Source organism: Paralichthys olivaceus, chromosome 4 (assembly GCF_024713975.1).
Source record: "Paralichthys olivaceus isolate ysfri-2021 chromosome 4, ASM2471397v2, whole genome shotgun sequence".
NCBI lineage: Eukaryota > Metazoa > Chordata > Actinopteri > Pleuronectiformes > Paralichthyidae > Paralichthys > Paralichthys olivaceus.
The window spans coordinates 25,643,782-25,668,372 of NC_091096.1; the positions used below are offsets into that span (position 1 = coordinate 25,643,782).

The following is a 24,591-nucleotide window of genomic DNA, read 5'->3' on the forward strand; positions in this document are numbered from 1 at the left end:
ACAATAAGGATGCACAAGTCTGACCTTTTCAGTTTTCAGTCCAGATAATGATACTAATACCTGTCCCGACCAGAACTGGAGGCAGATTCTATAAGATGTTGCTGTTTTTAACTTACCTTGTTGTGTGTAACACATGTTTCTAACTGTGCTATATGTTTTTATCTGTGCTGCTTCCTGTCTTGACCAGGTCTCCCTTGAAAGAGATTCTTAATCTCAATGGGACTTTCCCGGTTAAATGAAATAAAAAATAAAAAGGTGAAAAAGGTTGAGACTCACGGATTGGTCTGTCCAAACATGAACATGGAACTGTAGGGCAGGATGGGTTTGGGTCCACTTTGACCTAGATCCTCCAGGGTCTTCTCATTCATGGGCATTGTCTCACAGTCAATACTGTTCACTGGGAAGACAGAGTGTTCAATTCGATCAATATACTTCAGAGATGTCAGAGTGGCAATGAATAGCAGCCCCCAACATCCATCACATCTATTCTATTGTCCTCAAAAGACAATTGTAGAATGAATAGGATCCCTTTCTCCACATCTTCTCAACACACTTGTACTTGTTTTAACTGTCACTACGACCAGACACCTTCAACACATTGGCTGAGAGGGAGGGAATCTAAGTCATAATATGTGTGCGACTTGATACTGACTTTGTATGAGGGTGGTCTCTCCAGGTGGACAGGTGACCATCACAGGAGGAATGTGGACGGACGTTTGGCCCGTTCTTCTCACATTCCGCTGGTTGTCAGAGTCCTCTGGTCGGTCAGGAGGCCAGTTGCCCCCTCCAGAGCCCTGCTGGGGTGAGATGGCTAAGGACTCCCCCTCTGAGTCCCCAAACCTATCCCTAGAACGGAGATAACATCTTGGATATCACAGTATAATTTCAAGTAGTAGCTCCCATTAATGACGGAAAACACTGCAAAAAGTTTTGACGGTGAATGCAGAAGCAAACTTTTTACATACTGACAAGTTCAAACTTAATTTAAGTATCTTGAATTTAGGGGAATTTAAGACAACCTGAACTTGAAGTCAGAATTAAATTGTGGGTATCTGAATCTGGATTTATCATCATAACGTGCAGATGTCTGTAATACATTTAGAAACATTATTGTGCAAGATGTAGCTATGTTTCAAATAAACAGCTGGAAAGGGTGGAATGTAGCTTTTGTCTTTTAATTGATTGATCGAAACAATAATCGACAGCTTCATTGATTACAAAATAATCGTGAGTTGCTGCCCTATTGTTGAACCATCAACTTGAATTAGTTTGTTGGATTACTTGTAACTAATGTACCAAATCTGTTTTTTAGTGCACAATCAACAAAACAACACATAATGTTGTCGTTGTTCAGGTGCTCCTGTGAGGGGCCACCACAGCAGTTTGGGGGACTGTATGTACTAACATATAAAGCCCCCTGCCTTCTTTAGAATGCCTTTATTAGAATATAAAATAGTAGAAATTAAAAATGGCCAAACTTGAAAAACACAGGGCTGTCAACATCCTGTACGTTTGTAAAGACTTAGGCTTGTATTGGGATAGGACACTACTGAATCCCACTAACAGGGATTACACTTACTACTCTCTGTGCCATAATGTTTTTTATGAGAGTAGATTTTCTGAAACTAATGTTCTTCTGAAGTATCCATGAATCCTTCTCTTGATTGTGGTCATGTTCTATGTCTAAAGACCATCATGTTCCTTTTAACAGTATACACTCATTATTAATGAGATGTTATTTTTGCATGGAATATTATTGTATTGGTTCAGGCTCCAGAAAGCTGAATTTTATATGATATGTATATTAGGGTCCTCTTGTTTGAGACTAAAAGCTAAATTGATTCCTTGTGTCCCAGATGAATTCAAGAAAACAATCAAGTGTTGTATTCTTACTTGTAAATTATATGCACATTTCTTTGTTTAACTCAGTTTCCTCTTGAATGCATGTGATGAATCAAGAACAATAAAACTGCAGTGATATTTAGGTGTCTCAAGTGAGTTCATTCATTGGTTTGAATCTTCCTCAATGTGGTGATCCATTAGCATGAGATCATGCAGGGGAGATTCTTCTTATGCAGCCAAGTAGCGATACTGGTAAATCATGAAGATGGAGGTTGAATCCAAGTTTAATACTGTATAAAAAGTTGAAACTATTATCACAAGAAAAGGTTATATTATTCTAGGAAATACACGTTCCTTTAACCACATCCCAGGGGATAGCCTGGGAAACACTAAAGGCCTCTCTGAGGGGATTTATAATTTACCATGCCTCCTGCAAATAGAAAGAAAAGGCAAGAGAGAACCTTAACCTTGAAAAAGGAGTGAAGACAGCTAAGAACAAATCCAGATCGAAAATGTGAGAGGATAGTCTGTGCAATCTTTCTCAGCTTAAGTAAAAATATACCACACATTATTGTCCTTGATTAGGGATGCACATTGTGAATTGTTTTTCTCACTAATAGCCGATGCTTATTTACTGACCATCAACCATTAAAAGAAAACATAAAAACTGCTGTGAACAAATTAAAACAGAGTAAAACAGACTGTGTTTTTATTAAGTACCTAAACCATTGTCATGTCACAATTTTATACCGATCCAATTTTTTTTACACTTCTCATCATAACTCAGATATTGTGTTTTGCCCTATTGCTTCCCTAGAGAGCTGTGTCCAGCGCTTCTAGTTCCACTGTCACGCTCTCTCACACTTGTGTCTGTCACAGTCGTACTACCCATCGGCAGTACCAGGAGAAATCGCTGCATCGGTGGCCCCTGGTTGTCCGTCAAAACATTCATATAGGATCCATAACACTTGGTAGGTAGGTATACGGACCTGAACATGGCATCTGTTTTCCCTTGTTACTCACAACAATGATCCATGCTGTGGGGTTAATCTTGTGTGCATTCTCTCCTTGTCCTGATGTCCAGCTGAACTTTACTCCTAAACTTGTTAACTTGCACATGGGTTACATCTTCTCACTCTGCAATTACTCTCATTCAGAAGAAGAATAAACCATCAACATATTTTTATAGGTCCCTATCTGAAGTCCTGTCTTTATAAGCTGAGTAGAGGTGTGTAGAGTGGGGATACTCATTTTTAGTCAATGAGTAATTTGAAAAGGACTTTTTTTACTTTGCCTCATTAAATGTATAGGAAACCTACAGCAGTTGTGGTGGGTAAAGGACACATTTCCCCATATGTCAAATTAAGTGCCCGCCTGACTCAACAACCATCAAATGCCATCTCAATCATCATTTTTCCTGTATACACATGGGGCCAACATTGTATAGGGCGATGCACTCTGTAGAGAATATCTCAACTTTAATTAGCAGTTGGGAGACTTCCATTCCTGCCTTGCTGTCCACAGTTCATTCTTTTTCTAAATTCTGAGTGAAAAACAAAATAAATCGGTCCAAATCTGCAACAGTGAATCGTTATCCCAACCCAGATAGTATTGCCACAGGTATTGCTAAATGTTTGCAAAGCTTCGATTAACCGTGCAGCCAATGTCTTTGGAATGGAAAGCGAGTTAGGATGTGTCTTGAAAATGAGTGGGGCAGTTTATGGGAACGCAAATTCTGATGTAGCATTATGCCTACAGTACTTGACACAGTGGTCTCTCCCCCCGCCTTGGGAACAGAAGCACATGTTGTCCACACAAATTCTGTGCAGTGGTTTTATTTTTTAGATCATTTTTACCTGTGACCATGGGTCTTCTCTTTCTCGTTGGAATCCTCTCCCTCGGCTGTTGATTGGCCCCTAGATCCATGAGTTCGATGTCTCCTTCTCTCTCCGTTACCATCACTCTCTCCTCTGGAATTCCTATCCCCATCCCTGTTTGAAGAACGCCCATCTTTGTGCCGGGATCTTCTCTCTCCCCTCCCACCACTGCTCACTGTCCCATTGCCCCCTCGGGCCTGCCGATGTGAATGATGATGGCGATGCTCTCTCTCGCTCGTGACTCCTCCACCTCCGCTGTCCTCAACCGAACTCTGATGGTGATGCTTTCTGCCTCCCTCTCGGCTGCGGGATCTCTCCGTCTTTCCGTCTTTGCCATTGTGGTCTTTGGAGCGACTGTGATGGACGTGGTGCCTCCCACCAGTGTCACCATTATCATTGGTCTCCTCTTTCGTTCTGATCCCGTCCCTGTCTCTGTGTCGGTGATGACGGCGATTCTGGTGAGGCAAAGTAGGGTCTGCAGTCTCAGCCTCTTCTAGCCTCTTATGATGGTGGTGCTGGTGGCCGCCCAGCAAAGGCCCATCATTGGGCTCAACAAGCAGCGGCCGGTCGTGGTGGGTCTTCATGTCGGGCCGGATGTGTAGTGCTGTGGACAGCTGGAGACGCTCCTCTGGCTCCAGCTCACTGTACAGGGCCTCGCAGCTCGCCTGGTTCTGCCTCATCAGCTGATTGGCCCTCTGCTCCCACACCGACATTGTCTTCACTGACCTCTGCTCCTTACTGGGGGAGGGGCAGAGAAACCACACAAATAAGAACCACTGCAACAATGATATAACAATATAAATCTCTACGCTAACTATTTTCACATGTTAGTGCCAGAGATAGGATATATGAATTCCCAATGGATACAGGCATGGTTTCCTGTGAGATGTGACACACTGAGCATGTACTTTATACTTCATGACTTCACGGTACATAAAACCAGCAGTATGTTTCACTTTACATCTCATCATGACACACACAGTCCCTAGGTGCTGTAATGATTTACAATATGACCAAGGTGCAATGGAGCTTTCAACACAGCGAACCACTGGCGTCATTTATCACAGTCTACTGTGGAGAGCGCTCATCCATGGATGTTCCTGAACAAGCATGGCCACATTACCATGCTTTGACATGCGACTGCTTTCTGTCCATGTGTGTGTGAAAGAGGTGTGGAATGGCTGAATTCATGCACTTTTAATATTGTGTGAAATAAAACAGTAAGCATGATTTTACAGTGGAGGGGTACATGTAGTGCAATTTTGAATGTGGCATTTTGTCAAAATGTTTTCTTTAGTGGGTCCTACAGATTCTTCACTCTCACGTTCTACATAGTGCACGTAGCGCACAGCACGGCACTCTCTCAAGAACTTCAGCTAAGAAGTGGATGGACAACATTTGACTGGAGTCACTAAATGAACAGAACATGGTGTGCATGACAACAGTGCAGGGCAGATCTGTTTGATTTATGTGGTCTTGCCTACAAGGAAATGTGAATAATGAGAACATGATCATGTATGTATGTGTTTACGCATGTTATCATCATCATCATCATCATCATCATCATCCACCACCTTGCTAGCAGGCGGCTGTTTTTACCTCAGGAAGTGATGGACTGGGGTGCAGACATAACTCCTACAAACACATAAAGGGAGCGACATTGAAACAAACAGAGGGAGAGAAGGAACTGTGAAAGGGACAGAAACAAGTTACAGACAAAAGCACAGAGGGAGCAAAGTAAGCTTCGAAAAACTGACAAGGGGGAACACACGAACAGTCAAGATGCAAGATAATGGAAAGCGGGGAAATAAAGTTGACAGGAGATAAAAAATACTGAACAATCTTTTGCTACGATGGTGTTAAAGGGCTGTGTAGTGTTTGGTTGAGTTCTCTTTCACAGCATCTGTTCAATGTTTTCACTGCAGGGTATGCCTCCTCACATATAACCAGCTAACTCTATGGGCCATTTCTACAATATTGACACCTACATCTCACTGAAATAACCTGTTTTTTAAAGGGGCTTTTCACTTTGCAGGAGCAAAGTGGGGCATATCCCATACTGAGACGTCCCACTCATACTACTGTGTGGGACTATTTTATATACCTGCTTATCAACCTACAGGTGAGACCTTCCACCCATCGTTAATCACTGGAGTTTATACTTATTTGACTCTGAACTGAAAACATTTAAAATTAAAATCCTAAATTCTGTCTTTCAGCGGTCAGACCTACAGGATCTGCTGAACATCACCGTGCCATAAAGCTGCTTTAGAGTTTGAGAGCGATGGGATTTGTGATCAGTAATGTCACTATGTTTTATCTTAGTGATGCATTTGTTGGAGGGAGTGATTAGGGTCAGGTGAACACACATTTGGTGCAGCTGGGAGGTGGGTGTGAGATTGCGTCCAAACACACTGAGGTGTGTGTGCTGGTTTGTGAGGTTATGAGAGAATCCAGTGCAACAGTGTGGGGTGTTTGAATTGTAGACAATATAAAAAATATAGAATTTCACCAGTTTCAGTCCACTAGTATTGCTATCAGCCTTCAAAAGACTCAACTTAAAAGAATGATAGTAACTCTACTGTTGTGTCCAACTAACTGAGCAGTCACGTTCTTCACCAGTGCAACACAAGCCTCTACAATGATAATATATAATATTATACAACCAGCCTGGGATAGCAATCACATCACATACAGTATGAACAATGATATGGAGTATCTTGACATCTACAGAAGAAGAAGTGCAGTTGATGGAAAAACAGAAAACCATTCTCAGACAGAGGAGGGTGTCGATCACAAACAGTTAGGTACAATGATCACTGACACAGACACTCGTGACCACAGGAAAATAAAAAATAGAACTCAAAAATACTGACACACACACACACACACACACACACACACACACACACACAGCTCTATCACAAGATGTGAGTGCAGAAGAGCTGCCATGTTTTGGGACAATTCACACTGAATAATGACTGACAGGACGACAGCAGAAGAAATTGGGGTATTAGCAGCAGCAGGGGAGGAAGGATGAGAGAAGGAGGGTAATGGGAGGATTTAAAAGTTGAATCAGAGAGGTTATAACTCACAGTGAGTTAACGCTGCAGATGGATGAGCTGCTAGAATGCGCGTTACCTCGAGTGCGTGTTAGAAAACTGCACATGCACAAAACAAAAATGGGGGAGGGGAAAACATCATAAAGGATGAAGTCAGGGAAAAGGCCAGACACCGTTCAACATTTCTCTGTCTTCTCTTTGTCCTTTAGCCTCTCATTACATTTCAATGTAATCAGCAGTCAGAGCACAGAAACAGGACTGGGACTGAACCAGACAGGAAATGTCACACAACCTGGCCGTCAGGGACAGTGACGGCCACAGTGACAGCAAGATAATTCAGATGTCAGTACTTTCAGTTAAAATGCTAAATTGAACAAAGAAAATAAGCCCACTTCTGAGATAGTAGGGCTATACTGATATCTATAAACAAGCATCATTTTACTATGACTGGTAATGCAAGAGGTGCATTTATGGATATCATTTTATGGATATTTGCAAGTAGAGTAGAGAGTTATGGATACAAGAATAATGTCATGGGTAGAGCTGAAAATATTTAGAGTGGTGCTAATGTTGGAAAATTTTACTGACCCAACTGAAAGTGCTGTTGATTTCACTTGTAGGCCAGTTGTGGACCAGTACGTCCACTGACAGTAAGACTGACCTGGTTTAAGTGTGCACAGGACAAAAAGCTGCATTTACTGTTGATGTTTTTGTTGGCCACTTGTTGACAGCTTAAAGGTAGGTAAGTTGTTTCTGATTTTTTTTATCTCATGTTCCAAAAGCCGTCAATAAATATAGTTGTCTGACAAGAAAAAGAAAAAAAAATGCAGATCTTTGGGCCTCGCAGGACTGTTATGTAATGTACACCAGTAATGTCATTTGGAATAAAACGATTGGCTGGCGTACCTGTCACCTAACAACCTGCACCCTACCCGTGCTCTCACTGCGTTAGACCAGAGTCCTCACAGGCCAGAGAGGTATAGAAAATAATTATTTAGCTGTTGCGTTAAATTCACCAGCATGTCTCTAACGCTTGTCTCTAAGTTTGAGCTTTTTCTCTTACAACTGCTTGTCTGAAGTCGATGTGTAAGCTAAACCCACTTATCCCCTGAACAGGTCACCTAGTCAATTACAGATGTAACCTAAACTCCAAAGATTCAAACCCGCAACCTGTCTGAGGTGAGGAGACTACGATCCACTGCTGCTGTATGCTACTGGATACTGAGACACCAAAAGCTATCAGGGGTTTGAAAGCTCCATAAAGCTGAGGGGAACTACAGAGTGACCTGGTGAATCGCTGTGTGTTGATCACTATGAGTGACTCTCTCTGGCACATTTGATCCGTTGTTTATATATAAGATATTGATTAGTAGAACTTTAAAGACCTGATTAAAAGAACTTAAGGTCATTGCTTTTTTAAGTTTATTGTTTGACCAAATTTCCCTCATTCACACTTAAAGTCACACACTCACTGAATCATTCTGAAGTCATTGTGCAGTATGAGTGTGACTGTGACAGCACTTCAAGGTTAATGTTGTACTGTTTCCAAACCTTCTCCATTACAATACCACCAATTAGCGTTGCTGCTTTGTGCTGCACATCGATTTGAGGTTGAACTCCACCAATGACATTATTTATGCCCGTTATGTTCTGTAAGTTATGTTCAAAAATGAGCTAAGACAGAAAATGCATATTAAATAACACATCTTACAGAACACTGAATTTCTATTATTATGTTGCCATTTTTCTCAAGATACAGAACAGTATATTTTAGAAGAACAGCAAAGGAGACTACAATCTACACATTTCATAATGATGCTGTGAACAAAAATAATGAAACAAGGATAAACTAGACCAACAAGAACTAAAACAATACAATGACTAAATCAATAATAGGATTTAACAAAAACTGCTACACAGATATACTGCCTGGAGAATCCAAAGTAAGTGCCTAATTGGCCTTGTGTTGATTATTAAAGCTTCTCTCTATCATACATGCTGTATTTCTGTGGTGGTTACATATTAACATTATAACGGAATACCATAGACATACTGGTCGTTTGAGAGAAAGAAAACATGTTTATTTTCACTTATGAGACTCTGCAGAAATCTACGGCACAGGTCCTTTGGGAGACAGGAAGCCAGCAATCTGCCTTGTGAAGAAAATGTGTTGGTGAGGAGATTAACATCAATCAATCAAATTGTATTGGTATAGCCCATATTAAATAATTTGTCAGGGCTTAACAATGTGCAGCATCCCCTGTCCTAAACCCTCAACAAGAGGAAGGAAAAACTACCAACATGTGGTTGTCATCTTGGAAAAGTAACCCAAGAACAAAATCAAACAGAGACCATGTATGAGGAAAGAAAACTCTGTTACATTTAAAGGTTGATGCCTTCAGCAAAAATACAGCAGGAATTTTATATTAAAATGTATTTCATGTCATATGTGCTGACATATCGGTGAGCTGGCCTTTAGCGAATTAGCTGTAGTGTCTCGTCTGTGGGTATGTATACTTTCATTCCAAAATAAGAGGAAGACGAAGCAAATATTGGAAGGGGTTGACTTACGCTGTGACGGAAATGTTAGCAGCTGACATAGGGCTGACCTCCTTTACCTCCTTGGCCTTCTGGAGTGCAAGTTTCTTATTGATGGCCTCCTCTTGCTCCTCTTCATCCTGGACAGAATTGGGAAAAAAAATACATATATACAATACCCAGCAAGTCCCCCCAACCCCCCTCCTTTTGATAAATTCAGTTTATTGTAAACTTTGAGATTCTTTTTCTTTCTTGTCCGCTGACTTACACCTTTCTTGTTTTAGAGAGCTGTTACACTAATGTCACTGAAAGTGATGTTTGAGTTTCTTTGACAGCTGCAGATTAGCAATTGATATGATATATGATGCATTGTGGTGATGGTCATTGGCCAAGAGCTTCAGTCATTGTTGAGTTTTCAATATAAGACATAATATATAATACTAAGCAGAACTACATCTTTAGAGGAGACTGGACATTATCTGCTGTTAACGCCCGTCAATGAAATGCTCTGCAGACCAGACCATCTCATTGCAGTTAAGACTTTGCGGTCTACACAGCCCATGAAGGAGGCGGTCTTCGTAAGCTGAGTAGACAAGATTCTCCAAAGGATGCAGCCCCTGAATTGAGACACAGCTATTGCTTTTGAGCTTGTTATTGTAACCAGCAACAATAATACCAGAGCTTGGAACAGGAAACAGATATTACACATCACGACCGAATGACTATTTCAAAAAGATGGCCAAGCTGGGGCAAACTGGTTGGCATGCTAACTTACAATTACAACAAATAGCACCTTTAAAGCAGTGGCTGACATATTGAATAAAAGGTTTGTCTTTAGTGGTGAGGTAATACAAGTTCATTACGTTGAGTTACTGAGCAATGCATCGGTCATAATCACCCACTCCTCCAAAGTGAACAATCCGGTAACAAGGTTCATTGTGCTTTCTCAAAGGTGATAAAAGGCCATGTGATTTAAGGACTACTATTGATGGCTGCTGTGGGTACGTCAGTGCTACTGCCCCATATCTTGAACCTATAAAGCCAGAGATATATATCTCAAGCTATAAGGAAATACAGTACCTTAGTGAGCTCCTGGGCATTTGCAAGATTATCAACAGCAATGGCCAAGAAGACATTAAGAAGTGTGTCTGGTTATTTGTGGTTTCAGGAAAAGTTCAAACAAACACATAATCTATATTCACAACTGAAGCTGTTCTTCAAATCAATGAAACATTCTTCCAGAGCTATAGAACTGCCCGACAGCCACAAGAGTGAATAGAATATGGATCAATCAAGTAGGATACAGTTTCCGAAGAGAGTGAGAACGATGAAGTAAATGGAGGAGAACATTCCCCCATGAACGCCCCCGTGTGATTTGATCCCGTGGTACATGACCGCATTCCAATCTTCCCCAGTTAGGATCTGCAGGGGGGAGACACAAGCTGCTTTCTGAGTCTAGTTCAGTGGTAAAAGCAGAGCAGGATAGAAAGCATGATGGAGTTGACCTTTACCTGGAACACAGTGAGAATGGCTGCTGGGAATGTGTCAAAGTTAGTTGTCGGTGTTTCGTCTTCAAAATTAAACCTGCAGGGGCAAAAATGTTGAATGTAATCAAGCTCCAAAGCCACAAAGTCCCATTCACTCCTCCACCTACGGATGATGGAGCAGCTTATTGTCCTCTCCATCAGGCCACTGCAGTGTAATATATGCCTATTACATTTGTGTCATCCTTGTCTATGTGACCTTATGGCTGATCTCTGAGCATTCTTCTTCTTAAAGGGATGGGTTGTGCTATAGCTGACATTTTTGTCCATGATCAAGATCATCGAGCCATCCCTGAAATATCGCCTGTCTGCCCTTTTGTAACATACATTGCAACATATTTCTGTATTAAACACTACAGTAAAAACTGCATCCATCCTGCTCAAAGGCAGTTATGCCGTTTATTTAGAGGTGTGAAAGAAATTAAATTTCTCGATTCAGACAGACCTACATTAAAGGTCCGGTCTGTGTCAGAGTCTGTCGGAGTCTGCTTCCTCTTCACTTCCCCTCTGAATTGCGCTCACTTTACACTTTAACAATAAACACCATCACTGATCACAAGTTATTAGGACACGTACAGGACTGACATTTAGTTTGTGTTTGTTTTAATTCGCTCTAGAGTTTATGAGACACATGTTTAAACCTGCTACACAGCATGAGACGTGATGTGAAGCACAGTCAGCTCGGTGTTCTGACTTCACTGTTGCAGAAGAAGCTAAATTATAACAGCAACAGTCTATAATACTTTTTAAAGAACTTTCTCAAAAAAAAGATTTTGATTTTATTAACTGATGAAAAAGCAACCGTGTGCAGTACTATAGGAAATTGTGGATGTGATACATTAAGATGCGTCGTTGTGATTTGAATCTTTGATTGCTGAATCGGAATCTAACCGAATTATAAGGTTAGTGGAGATGCACACCTCTACGTTTATTTAGATTTAGATATTTTATTAAAATCACGCCCGCCCATTTGATACAAGTGCACAAAACGGTATCCACGAGCGCAAAATCTTACTGGCAATGGAGCATTTTTCACTCTGCAAGCGCTAAGTACAGTATCCACAAACAGAGAGGTGTAGTCTCGAGTGAGTATTTCTGCTCTGCTTGCACAACTGCCGGTCCGCAGGCACAGGGCTGAGGCCTATCTTTGATTTTGAGACTAAATAAACAACATAGACAATGGTAGTCCACTACGAGCAGCTACAGTAGAATTAAATGACTCACTGGCCACCAAACAGCTGCATGCCCAGCAGAGCGAAGACCACAATGAAGAGGAAGAGGAGGAACAACAGGCTAATGATGGACTTCATAGAGTTGAGCAGAGATACCACCAGGTTCCTTAAGGAGTTCCAGTACCTACACACACACACACACACGCACACACACTGCATGACTATGTATATTATACATAAACAGTTTTCCCAACACAGACATCACTGATGACTCACTTGGTGACTTTGAAGATCCTGAGCAGTCTCAGAGCTCGCAGGACACTAATTCCAAATGAGGCTCCAGGTTTGATGGCAGCCCAGATCACCTCAAAAATACTGCCGATGATCACCTGTGAACACATTCTGATAAATGCTGAGGGCAACCACAGTTTTCTCCTTCTTCTTATTCTTCCCAACATTTGATCCTTTCTGCTATTCTGACAATCACCAAAAACGTTTCTCTAGAGTAGCGCCAGTCCTTAATTTCATGTATCATACTATACATGCTCACACTTTACAACTGTGCATTGATGTAACTCCCAGCTGAATGAAAACACTCACCCCGAAGTCAAAACAGTTGAATGAGGAGTGGAAGTAGTTCTGGGGTCCAAGTCCATACATTTTCATGGACATCTCTGCCAAGAACAGGCCCAGGAATACAAACTCTGCCAGATCTGTCAAGGGGGGAAAATAAAACATGCAGATCAATACCCAGGTTATTCTGATTCCCAAAGTTCAATAGAGCTGTGCCCACAGCAAATACAACAAACAAAGAGTCTGTTGATTTAGAAAATAACTGTATATGTGGGATATACGTTGTGGTTCTGCAGTTTCCCTGATACTCTAAAGCAGGGCAGCAGCAAAAAAAACATGCCAAGATTTCTATGTGTTTATGTGTAAATATAACATAGTAATATTGTAAGATAAAAAGAGACATAGGTATAATGGTTAACACGACGGTAATTCATTATGCACATATGTGCATATGTTGGTCCTCACATAGGGCATAGGTGAGCCAGTCCGGTTGGTCGTAGTGCACAATGGCTACACACAACGTGTTGAGGCCAACCAGACACAACACAGTCCAGTAGAAGCTCTGGGACTTGACCAGACGGCGGATGGTAAAGCGAATCCTCTTCACTTTCCTCTTGAAGTAAGATGAGTTCTCATTCTTGCTCTTCACGCTGGCCCGGGCAAACGGCGACCCTTGGGGGGCTGTTTGGTGCAAAACATAGAAAAAATAAAGTTACCAATTCTAAGAAGGAGGTGGACTTACCACTAAACTCAAGACTGGGTTTGAGCATAGTTACTTTGAACCTGAACATTGGTTGTCCAGGTTGAAAGTAGTTGCCTACAGCTGCCTACATTTTATAGATGTGTTCTACTGCCACAGTAAAAAAAATATGGGAAGGGCCAACAGAGGAACAAACGTGATATATGTAACTTGTAAACTGTTCATAAAATATATTTTATAGTCTGACAAGAATTAACTGTGATGTCACCAGAGAAAAGCCCTTGACTCTTGGATCTCAGTGCCATGGTCTTCACCTCTCACCTCCCTACTCCCATTAAGCCTGTACTGTATTAAACCTTCTGCAACTTAAATCAAGCCCAAATGTCAAGTGGGAGAAGACACTGAAAGGAGGGAGAAAAATGGTTCTATTAGAATTTCATAACGAGCACAGGAAGAATAGAGGGCTAATTATTTCCTGGTCTATTTTAATCTAGATATGTGACTCATGGGGCTGAGGAGGCTGTATGACCTGAAGTCCCACACCAATCTCTCTATTTTAAAATGATTCCATTCTTACCCTCTGATTTTTTTCTGCCTATATCCATGATTTCCTTATCTGACAATGTAAGAACTGCAAATATCAGCAGTAAGGCTCACCACCCACACCCATCTTAAAACTCAGCCTTCATTTTGATCTAAACTGCACGCTTACAAAGTTGTGTAATACTATCGAGGTGACAGTCCCCCCAATTGACATCAAACAAAACCTATGAAATGACCCACTCAGATTTCCATTGTTATAATTACTAGTTTAAACGTTGCCAGCACTAACAGGGGCAAGATTTGGCTTCATTGAGACACCAGTTTACCTGTGAGAGTAAATCCAGTAAACTAGTTTGTGTATTATATGTATAGTATATCTTTTTATATGCTGGCCAGTACTAATATCTGAAATTAGGAAAATAGAGTCCACCCTTGTAGCATTGTTTTGCATCATCCTCTGTCATCACCCTGCACAAAACCTGTAATATGCTAATTTGAAGTAGTAAAAGGCAAGAACACTGGAAGACATTGAAGAACAAAATATCAGTCTGGAGCCTCTCAGCTTCTTCTGATCACTACATCCTCTTACCAGTTCCTACTGTGGATATTCAGACTGTTTCCTTCTTAGATTTGGGCACTTAATAATTTTAACAAAACTGTGTACCGAGCAATACATCAACCAATCCTTTATCAGAATGAACAAGCAGTTTTTATGTTACAGTACCAACACAGTTTGACTATAGAGACTATAGAGTATGGGGACCTGCAGTAACATGGCAGATATTGTGTCTCAGGTCGGCCTCACCAACAGATGAGATGTCGGTGAGGTGGTCCTCACCCTCCTCTGCATTAATGAGGTCATTCTTACTCTTCTTTGTCCTCTTCAGCACTGCAAATACAACATGAAAAAATATAGATCACATCAGCTATAGAGCAGCTGACCTTATGTTACTCTGATACATATATCTTTTATTCAAGTTCAATTACAAAGAATCTCTCTCTATATTCTACTCATGGTGAAATTCCAAGAACTCCCCCACTCATATCTGTCATATATCTTCACTCATAAACTTTCAGTTGTTCCATCATATATATATATATAAAATGATTTGCCCCATCGCGCAAGGCCATTCATTCATGGCTGTACCCACTGATGAGGTCAAGAGGACTGGACCATGGTTGAAATAATTACAACCCCAACTCAGAAAAAGTTGGGCAGTATGGAAAACACAAATACATTTTTTTTAATTTGACTTGTACTTCATTGCAGACAGTATGAACAGACGATATTTTATGTTTCGTGTGCTCAACTTCATTTTATTTGTAAATATACATCCATTCCTGCCATTCAGGCCTGCAACACGTTCCGAAAAGGTCGGGACGGGATCAATTAAGGGCTGCTAATGAGGTAGAATGATGATTTGATACAAAAGCAGCATCCAGGAAAGGGCTAGTCCTTTGGGAGCAAAGGTGGGCTGAGGATCACCAGTTTGCCAACAAATGTGTGAGAAAATTATTGAAATGTTTAAAACCAGTGTTCCTCAAATAAAGATAGGAAGGGATTTGGATATTTCATCCTCTACAGTGCATAACATTATTAAAAGATTCCAAGAATCTGGAGAAAATCAGTGCTTAAAGAGCAAGGGCACAAGCCTAAGCTGAATAACCGGGCTCTCCAATCCCTCAGACGACACTGCATCAGGAGCCGTCATTCATCTATAAGCGATATAACCACATGGGCTCAGGATTACTTTGGCAAACCTTTGTCAAGCACTACAAGATACATCCAAAAATGCCAGTTAAAACTGTACTGTGCCAAAAGGAAGCTTTATGTTAACCATGTCCAGAAGCACAGTCGACTTCTCTGGACTCAAAGGCATCTGGGATGAACCATACACAGTGGAAACGTGTGTTGTGGTCAGATGAGTCAGTATTTCAGGTCTTTTTTTAAAGAAATGGATGCAGTGTGCTCCAGACTAAAAATGAAAAGGACCATATAGAGTGTTTTCAGCAACAAGTCCAAAAGCCAGGGTCTTCTGTGACGGCATCATTAATGCCAAAAAGTATATATAGATTTTGGAGCAGCATCTGCAGCCTTCAAGACGACATATTTTCCAGAGACATCCAAACATATTTCAACAAGACAATGCAGAACCTCATTCTGCACACATTACAAAGGGATGGCTGCTGAAGAAGAGGCTGGGGGTGCTGGACTGGCCTGGGTGCAGTCCCAACTTAGCCACAATAGAAAATGTGTAGCACATTTTGAAACGCAAAATGCAACGACAGAGACCCTGTACTGTTGCATACCTTAAGACTTGTTTGCAGGAAGGATGGGACAAAATGAGACCTGAAACACTTAATCAGTTGGTGTCTAAAGTCCCTAATGTCTTTTAAGTGTGAAGGAACAGCAACATTGCAAAGTGTTAAATGCTTTACTGTCCCAACCTTTTTTGAAATATGTTGCAAGAATCAAAATTGAAATTGAAAAGTGTTTATTTTGAAAAAAACGATCAAATTCATGAGGTCAAACATCAAATAATGTGATTTTTTAGTTTGTTTTCATTGTAATACAAGTCAACGATCATTTAGAAATCACTGTTCTCGGTTTTAATTGTAAATGTAACATACCGTCCCAACTTTTTTCTGATTTGGGGTTGTACATAAAAAACTCGTGTGGTGCTGCAAAGATGTTGTACCTGTGCCAAGATCGCCAACATCACCACCTGACCACTGGCATCTTTGCTCATCTGTGGGTGGGTGGAGTGAATGTGAAATCTTTACTCAACACAGTGATTATCTTAACAAACTAGACAGACGGCCAAATCTGCCAAAGCTTGATACAGGTGACTACAATTTTTAAAAGGGAGAAATTAAATTTGTGAACACAAAACAGGATTTATGCATTCTTTCATCAGAGTATCAAAGCCAAGTGTAAACCTTATTCTGTTGAAGAATTTCAATTACTTCATGATATTTGTTTCCACAACTTGTCCATAAATAGATGTGGAAACTTACATGTGACTGAGACACAGCAGCCGTGCCTCAATTTCGTTACGTGACTCATCGTTGTAATGTGTCAGTCATCATCAGTAAACATCAGAAGGACGATCGATAATTAATCTATAGAACTCATTTTTAAATCCACTTTGCAAAGTGCTTGATAATTCACAAGAAATTAATAGATGGAATGTAAACAAAGCATATGATAAAATCCAGAACTCAATCATTTTTATCAAAGCATCAGTATGTAGGATTTAGTGACATCTTGTGGTGACGAAACAGATGGCAACCAATTGAATACCCCTCACCTTACCCTCTCCTTGTACGTAAGAGTGTAGGAGAAGCTACGGTGGCCTTCAGGTAACATGAAAATGGTACAGACCCTCTAAATCTAGTGTTTGGTTTGTCCTTTCTGGGCTCCTAAATAAACATGGCTGACCCCAGAGAGGGACCTGCTCCCATGATTAAATTTTGTATGATAACAAAAACACATGAGTACTTTGTTTCAGGTGATTATACACAAATTAAAACATCATGGATGCTATAGATCCCCCCGACTCCTACAAACTGCACCTTCAAGCTTATGAAGCCACTCTGAGTGACATTTTACAGAACATGGTGAAGTCGTGTCAGTGAAATTGTCAAACAACCTAATCGAACAACGCTTCACTGTAGCAACATCAATAAAATGCCTTAAAAGGATTTGCTGTATTGTCTTGACACAGTTTGGTTGTTCGTTCATCTGAATTCTGTGTGTGACAAGTGAAATATACACATATTCCCAGCTAACTGTTGGTGATAGACTCTGTAATTTAACACGGTTTAGTTTTGCTGAGTTTAGTTTTTGCGAGCTATCCAAAGAGAAGAGCTTTAAAAGTGTGAAGGGCCCCCGCACTCCCACGCTCTGAACTCTGGGGAGCCTCACTCACTCTGCTTCCTTCTAATCTCATTACCCTTCCACCTATAATCACTGTGACTGTTACCCTGGGTCAGGCTGTGGATGAGACGCAGTACGGCCTTGATAATAGGAGAGTAAACACACACAAACAACCAAAAATACACACAAACATACACTTCAGAGGATACCAGTGGAAATGGCTCGTATCAGCCACATGCTCTTTACTCGTTAGGATGAACAGAAAGAACCTATTCAATTTCCCATACATATAAACAGCATTATCTATTAATATACAGTGTTTTCAAAACAACATGTGTTGTGTTTTATGATTTGATAATATACATACTGTGTATTGGTACTTTACTGTAAGTATATACAGTAAATGCAGTTAATACTTGAGCAGGTATGTGAATGATGGATACATGAGCTTAATAAGAACCAACTACAAGGCATCATCAGAGAGTGCAGCAAAATAGCATGCACCACCCTAAACTACCTCCCTAAACTGCACAAGGCCTGGTCCTTGAAGAAGACCAAGTCAGTTCTAGCTGATCCCAGTCACCCCCTGTGTATATATATATATATATATATATATATATATATATATATATATATATATATGATCTGGACATTTTTATCTAAACTCAATTTGTCGCAATTCATTATCAAGTGGAGCCAAACAGTGTATAGCTCATTTTCAATTAGCAACATGAATTATACTAGTTTAATATTGCATTTAATGTGAGATTTCATTGCAAGTAATGGAGCTTCTGATACTTCTGTTATTTTCTCCCTAAGGGCAGGTAGGACAAAATTGATTTTATGGGTAGATACTGATTATCTCTGTATTTTGGTTCTGGTTCATTTAGCTGCTGAACACCAGCTTACGCCTCTAACATGACGCTGTTCTGTAAAATGCAGTGTTTTTAAAGCTGGCTGCCTGATTTCTATCTTCACAACGGATTCTGAACATAGCAGCCCTCACCTGAGTTATTGTGTTTCCTTTTGTACCAAGCTCCATCTAAAGATTTCTCCTCTGCATTCTTGTCTTCCTCAGCCAGCATCACCTCCTCTGTAACACAAATACCACAGTTGAATTCAAAGGAGTCGTAATTAGGTCATATCTCTGTCAACATCCATTACAGTTAGGTCATGATCAGTTAGGGGTACGCCCTCATTCGTAACCCACATTACTCATGTTTGTGTGTGTTTTGTTTTCGACCTGCTTTGCAGATCCACTCCAGATATCCAGTCAACTCTCTTTCTCTTTGCTGTTGTCTGCGGAGCTTCAGGAAATCTTGCCTCTTCTCCACCCTCGCTCTCTCTTTGGCAAACTCCCTGTAGAAATCACACACATATTAAGAGGATCTGACGCGTCAACACAGACCCTGAAGCCGACTGACAGGCATACAGCAGGTAAGACAGAGTCTGCGTCCTGATACATTGTGGAGCAGCTAAAGTCAGCATCAACTGCGGGTCGTCTATGCTTAGATAAAAAGCTAATATCTGTCTGTGACAACGACTCAAGTCTGACCCTGAGTTGACAACACTTGATCAAACCAAAACATATTTTCAGTTCAGTAACCAATGTCTTGTAACTTCACTTGGACAAAATGATTTGATATTGCCCACAAGACGTAAGAGACTCAACACAAGGTTGTTAGAGACTGTGCGACAACACATAACAAACATACTCTGAATCATCCAACAATTGCCAGTCATGATGCATGAGAGGGAAAGGGAAGGTGTTCCAGAAAAATAAGAAACATTTGACTTGTAGCTCTGTGATACAATATCGCTCAATCATTCTTAATAAAGAGTACAAAAAAGATTCAAGTAGGAAAACTGTTATTGGTTGACATCGCATTACCACCAACCTCCAGAAACCCCTGCTGCATGTAGATCATGTGTGAAAGATAAACTCCAGAGAAAGTCCAGAAGCAATTGTGCAGATATTCTGAGTTCATATCTGAAAACAGCTTAGCTACTGCGTAACGGACCCCCTGTAAATATGTCACATCAACACATTGTAAGCATCAGTGCTATTCTCACAGACAGGAACAGAAACAAGTACAAAGGGCCAAGTTGTAATAAAACAGAGATCCTTTCGAAGTGTGTGGCAGACAGCAGTGATGCATGGGCATCTCCTTGAATCTGTGTCTGTGTCTTAAAACAACTGGAACTGCACAGGAGATGGACTTAGTGTTATTAATCTACCCTGTATAAATCACCCCTCTCTCTTACTGACATCCATCCTCTCTGTATGTCAGCAAGTTGTTAACAAACAAAATATGCACATATAATTATGTAGTACATATATCTCACAATTTAATGATACTTGTATACGGAGGAAAAAAATCATGAATGAAATGAAATCCTGATTGAATCATGTATCTATTGTGTGGCTATTAAAATGCCATTAGTATGTTACCTCACTATTAATGTTACACCACTCATTTGTTAAAGCTGATGTCTTTATCTTCATTGTCACTGCATTGCTTTGCCAACATTAGGGTTAAGTCATATGTGAGGTAGAAAGGGGGGGATGGAATAAGAGAAGAAAAACAAAGAAAAGGACAGAGGAAGAAAGAGGAAGACAGACTTGAAATAACAAGGGATCTCCAGTCCCCCCCCCCCTGCCCGTCAGTGATTGGTGTGGCTCCCACACAGCAGAGGGGGGAGCTCCACTCTGCATTGCAGTGGCAGCCTGCCTGCCTGCCTTCCTGAGGGTGCTACTGTTTCTATATGTGCCTGCCAGTGTGGCTACACATCTCTCGATATATAATGTGTGTGCAGTGCATCAGTGGGCACTGGGTGAGTGTACTGTGTGCCAGCGTGTGTGTGTGTGTGCATACAGGGAGAAATCTTAGCAGCTAGGGTTTCCCAGCATTGTAGCAGCTTGCAGCCGTACCCTCGCGCTGTCTCACACACATGCAACCGATTTGTATACATGTACACATGGGCGCAGACATAAAGCTTACACAATGAGTCAGATCCAGTAAATGAAATGATTACAAGTCCCTCTGTCTCCAGGCTCAGCTCATGCCCCCTCCTCTTCCCCACAGATCTGCATTCTAATTCCTACCCACAAGATGTCCTCAGACTTTTTCTCCCTGCCCTCACTCACCTGGCTGCCCCGCCCATTCATCCACCTGCTCCCACTAATCATCAGCCCTGCAATCACCTCAGCATTAGGACGTCCACTAGCCCTTAGTCTGTACTCAGCGTGAGACTGTCTCTTTTTAGTCCCTGCTTGTGTTCCACTTGTGTGTTCCTCCCTGACTTCTCGTCTGATAGGTTATCCTCCATCTGCCTGTAAGCCTGGTTTTCTTAATTAAAGTGCTTCACTGCATCAACCTGCCTAATGTCTGCATTAGGGTCCTCTCTCTGCCTCTGCTGCTGAGTACAGTACACTGCATTTCTGTGATCAAAAATGCATGACACAGGTACTATAGGTACTAATAATATCTATACCATACACCACCATAAATCAGGCCCGTGTTTGTCTTCCAGTGCTTTAAACTAAATCCATGAACTTGTTGCTGATCAGTGTTGGACAGTATTTTATATTTTGATATCTGGATCATTTTCCTCCCAGTCTGGTGCCTGTATCATTAACAAACAGGGCTCGTTTACAGAGTCTGTGGTGATTTGCTCTGTTGCTGCGTTGTATAGCTGTGTGCAGCACTATTATACAGTATTATATTTACTGCGTGCTCTCACACTATTGTCCATATAATTTTTACCATCCACGCAGACAGTCAGGCCTCATAGTTTCAGCTGCAGTTGTGTGTGTACCCACATGTGGCATGTACTGCAGTACTCTCATGCAAAAACTTTGTCACTCAAAATATATTGCGTGTTAGATTATCCTTCTTGAGTGTGTACTCCTGTTACTGCCATATATTGAATTACTTCTGTGGGAAACAGAAGCTGTAAAAGGAAGTGAAAAAAAATCTGCTATTTATTTGGATCAGCTCCAAGATTTAATGGGTTCGTCCTTGGGTCACGCTCCACCCCATCACAAAATTTCATGGAAATCAGTTCAGTTCCTTCTTGGCAGAGGTAATTATTGTGCCAGTCCCTGCAGCTGATACTGTAGCTGTCAGCACAGATGATTATGCTTAAAGTGAAAGTAGAGAATGTGTCTTGTTTGATGCTGATCGGTAAAGCAGGACCACCATTGCATCACGACAGGGTGATGAGCAGAGGGTCCGAGGTCAGAGAGAGACAGGAGAGAACTTGCTGTTTGGAATACTATGAACTAACTTCTATTAATTGTTTGGACAAGTATTTTCTCATGATTGCATAGGTTTCACTGAATAAAATGGTCAAATCTCCCTCGTTAGTCTCACTGTGGAAATACAGAGCACCAACCAGAGTGGATAGAGGGAATCCATGAATACTTAGCACCTCTAAAAAAAACCTCTGAACATTTACAGGTACACGCCAGCTGTGGAAAAAACTTCTGCTAATAAAAACAGTGGAATATGGTGGAAAGCTGCAGAAGAAGACTTCAAGGAGAACTCGCATTGAGGGGATTTTGTTAACTACAGACAAGAAGGATCTCACGATTGTACCAAACGCTATATTTCTATTGCAGACGGTACACACCTCATAGAGCCGACAATGAAGTGCTAACAAAAAGACAACAATAAAGGCAGAAGGAATCCACCACATTAGAAGGTTCTGGAATTTCAGAAAGACACAGAGACACTTTCATTCCACGAGAGTTCTCATCTGATATGTGCAAGACACATTGTCAGCTATTTACAGTTAAAGTGTGTAAATATAGGTTAGACAAACTGGAGGTCTACGTGTGTGCGTGAGAAAGATTATGGATTAAACTTTGATCACAGACACATACATCACAGCCTGTCCACGCTGCTGATGGATAAACGCTGACCAAATGGCCCTGACCTCCCCTAGGGGGAAGGCGGGGGGGGGGGGGGGATCTGCAGCCTCTCAACCCTGCATGTGTCTGCTCTCCCGCCTGCTCTGAAGCTCAGATCATGGCCTTTAAACAATGGCATGGCCCCCGCACTGCCCTGCCAGACAGCATCAGTGACCTTACACCTCCACAGTGAGCGTAAGGCCATCTGACAACTTCTGTGGAGAGAGCAGGAAACAGAAAGGACAAGATGACCACAGAGGGGGCTGCTAAAGGCTACCTGCCCAAGTCTCTCTCTGTGTGTGTATGTGTGTGAGGGTGAGAATATGACAATATGCAGATAAGAGAGGTTAAAATAAAAGTATCACCTGATGTAAGAGTGGTTAATGGCAAACTGAAGGTTGTACATTTTCAAATGAAGATGCTGCAGAGATACAAAATGAGGGGTTTAATCGTAGATGCAGTTTATCAGGCATGGTGTTCTAAAGCTGTGCAGACTTGACTGCATCAACTGAATCAAAGAAACAGTTATGAGGACACTGGCAGGGCCTCTGGCTGAAAACAGGCTCATAAAGGCTCAGGAATTAGGAACTGTAGTTTGGAGCCAAACACAAAGTTTGCACTGGAGGTAATCAAAAACATTTTTAAAGTCGATTCTAAAATGAATCAGTAGTCATTGGGGTTAGGATGTGTTCATGATTGATTTGATTCAGATTGCTGCTGCTACAAGTTTATTGCTGTGAGAGGAACTCCTGGAACAGGCAGGAGCGTTATCTTATATCATGTAAATGACAGTAGTCCTAGTGTTTCCCACACATTAATGTATTTTTGGTCACCACTAGAATATCAACATTGAGTCTACATCCCACATAATGAGTTTCTGTTTTAAATGTACTATTTCACATGGGTAAAATCACATTTAATATTTTTTCATCATGTTTAAATTTTAATTGTAGAGCACACATTGCTCTGCAGAAAACATTTATGCTATTTAACCTTGAGACTGAATGTTTGCTCCATCAATTCAGAAGAATTTAGTCAATTTTTCACGAACACGAAGGGGCAAAAGAGAAAAGCTAGAGACCCGAGAAAACACATGTGAGAAAGCTGAGCAGTCCACCCTGTATAATGAGTTATCTAATGAATTATGAATCCATTATTAAATAATCCCAGGCTTCATCTATATGCTGTGGCAGCTACAGCAGTGAAAGAGGGTGATGAAGAGAGAGCTCGAGCTACTGAAGAGAGAGATGTGTAGGAGAGGAGGAGGACCCGCTCTCAGTTGTGCTCTGTGCTGTGTTTATTCTTTTCTGCTTTCATTGTTACTGTGGTTTCACCATAGATAATGTCTGAAGATAAATAATGTATTCACAGAGCAAGTGAAATTTTCAAAATGCGTGGCATCTATCAAATACTTGGCCCTGTGTTTTGTAAGTCCTGAGTGCTACAACGTGGTGTACATAGCTTACTTCAGTATTCAAGGGCCCATAGTCAGCCCTCAAACATTTAAAGGTTCAGTGTGTAGAATTTAGTGACATCTAGAGGTGAAGTTGCATGTTGCAGCTGAATATTCCTCATCTCACCCTCCTCTTCCCAACATGACAGAGAACCTGTGGTAGCTTCAGTTGTCATGAAAACTCAAAAGGTTTTAGTTTATCCAGTTTGGACGACTGTAGAAAACATGGCGGCCTCCATAGAGAGGACCCCCCTCCATGTAAATATAAAGTATTTAAATATAAAGGGCCCATTCTAGGGTAAAGAAAACAACAATTCATTCAATTTAGATGAAAAACATTAGTGAAAACACTACTAGGATTATTTCATATTCAAATTCTGCCAAAAATTCCTTTCACCTAAATCTTACACACTGAACCTTTAAATCAGGATTCCCATGTGTTTCTGGTCCATAGCTAAGTGATATCAGAAAGTAAAAGTTAAGAATTGTTAA

General features: G+C 41.0%; 1 protein-coding gene across 26 annotated transcripts in view; it reads right to left on the minus strand.

The window, feature by feature from the left end:
• Positions 1–24,591, minus strand: part of cacna1ba (calcium channel, voltage-dependent, N type, alpha 1B subunit, a) — a 130,051-nt gene that overhangs the window by 47,197 nt on the left and 58,263 nt on the right. For 9 of the 26 annotated variants that reach the window (XM_069522803.1, XM_069522804.1, XM_069522808.1 and 6 more), the window contains exons 8-24: positions 18,975–19,090; positions 18,738–18,824; positions 16,551–16,601; positions 14,615–14,740; positions 13,074–13,289; positions 12,636–12,748; positions 12,312–12,424; positions 12,088–12,219; positions 10,831–10,903; positions 10,624–10,741; positions 10,400–10,467; positions 9,353–9,459; positions 6,815–6,880; positions 5,319–5,354; positions 3,699–4,457; positions 653–846; positions 277–397 (exon numbers count right to left, since the gene is read on the minus strand). In XM_069522803.1, the coding sequence (XP_069378904.1) occupies positions 277–397; positions 653–846; positions 3,699–4,457; positions 5,319–5,354; positions 6,815–6,880; positions 9,353–9,459; positions 10,400–10,467; positions 10,624–10,741; positions 10,831–10,903; positions 12,088–12,219; positions 12,312–12,424; positions 12,636–12,748; positions 13,074–13,289; positions 14,615–14,740; positions 16,551–16,601; positions 18,738–18,824; positions 18,975–19,090 (2,496 nt within the window). The remainder of the gene's footprint in view (positions 1–276; positions 398–652; positions 847–3,698; positions 4,458–5,318; positions 5,355–6,814; positions 6,881–9,352; positions 9,460–10,399; positions 10,468–10,623; positions 10,742–10,830; positions 10,904–12,087; positions 12,220–12,311; positions 12,425–12,635; positions 12,749–13,073; positions 13,290–14,614; positions 14,741–16,550; positions 16,602–18,737; positions 18,825–18,974; positions 19,091–24,591) is intronic. The other 17 variants (XM_069522823.1, XM_069522816.1, XM_069522824.1 and 14 more) reach the window with 12 other exon arrangements.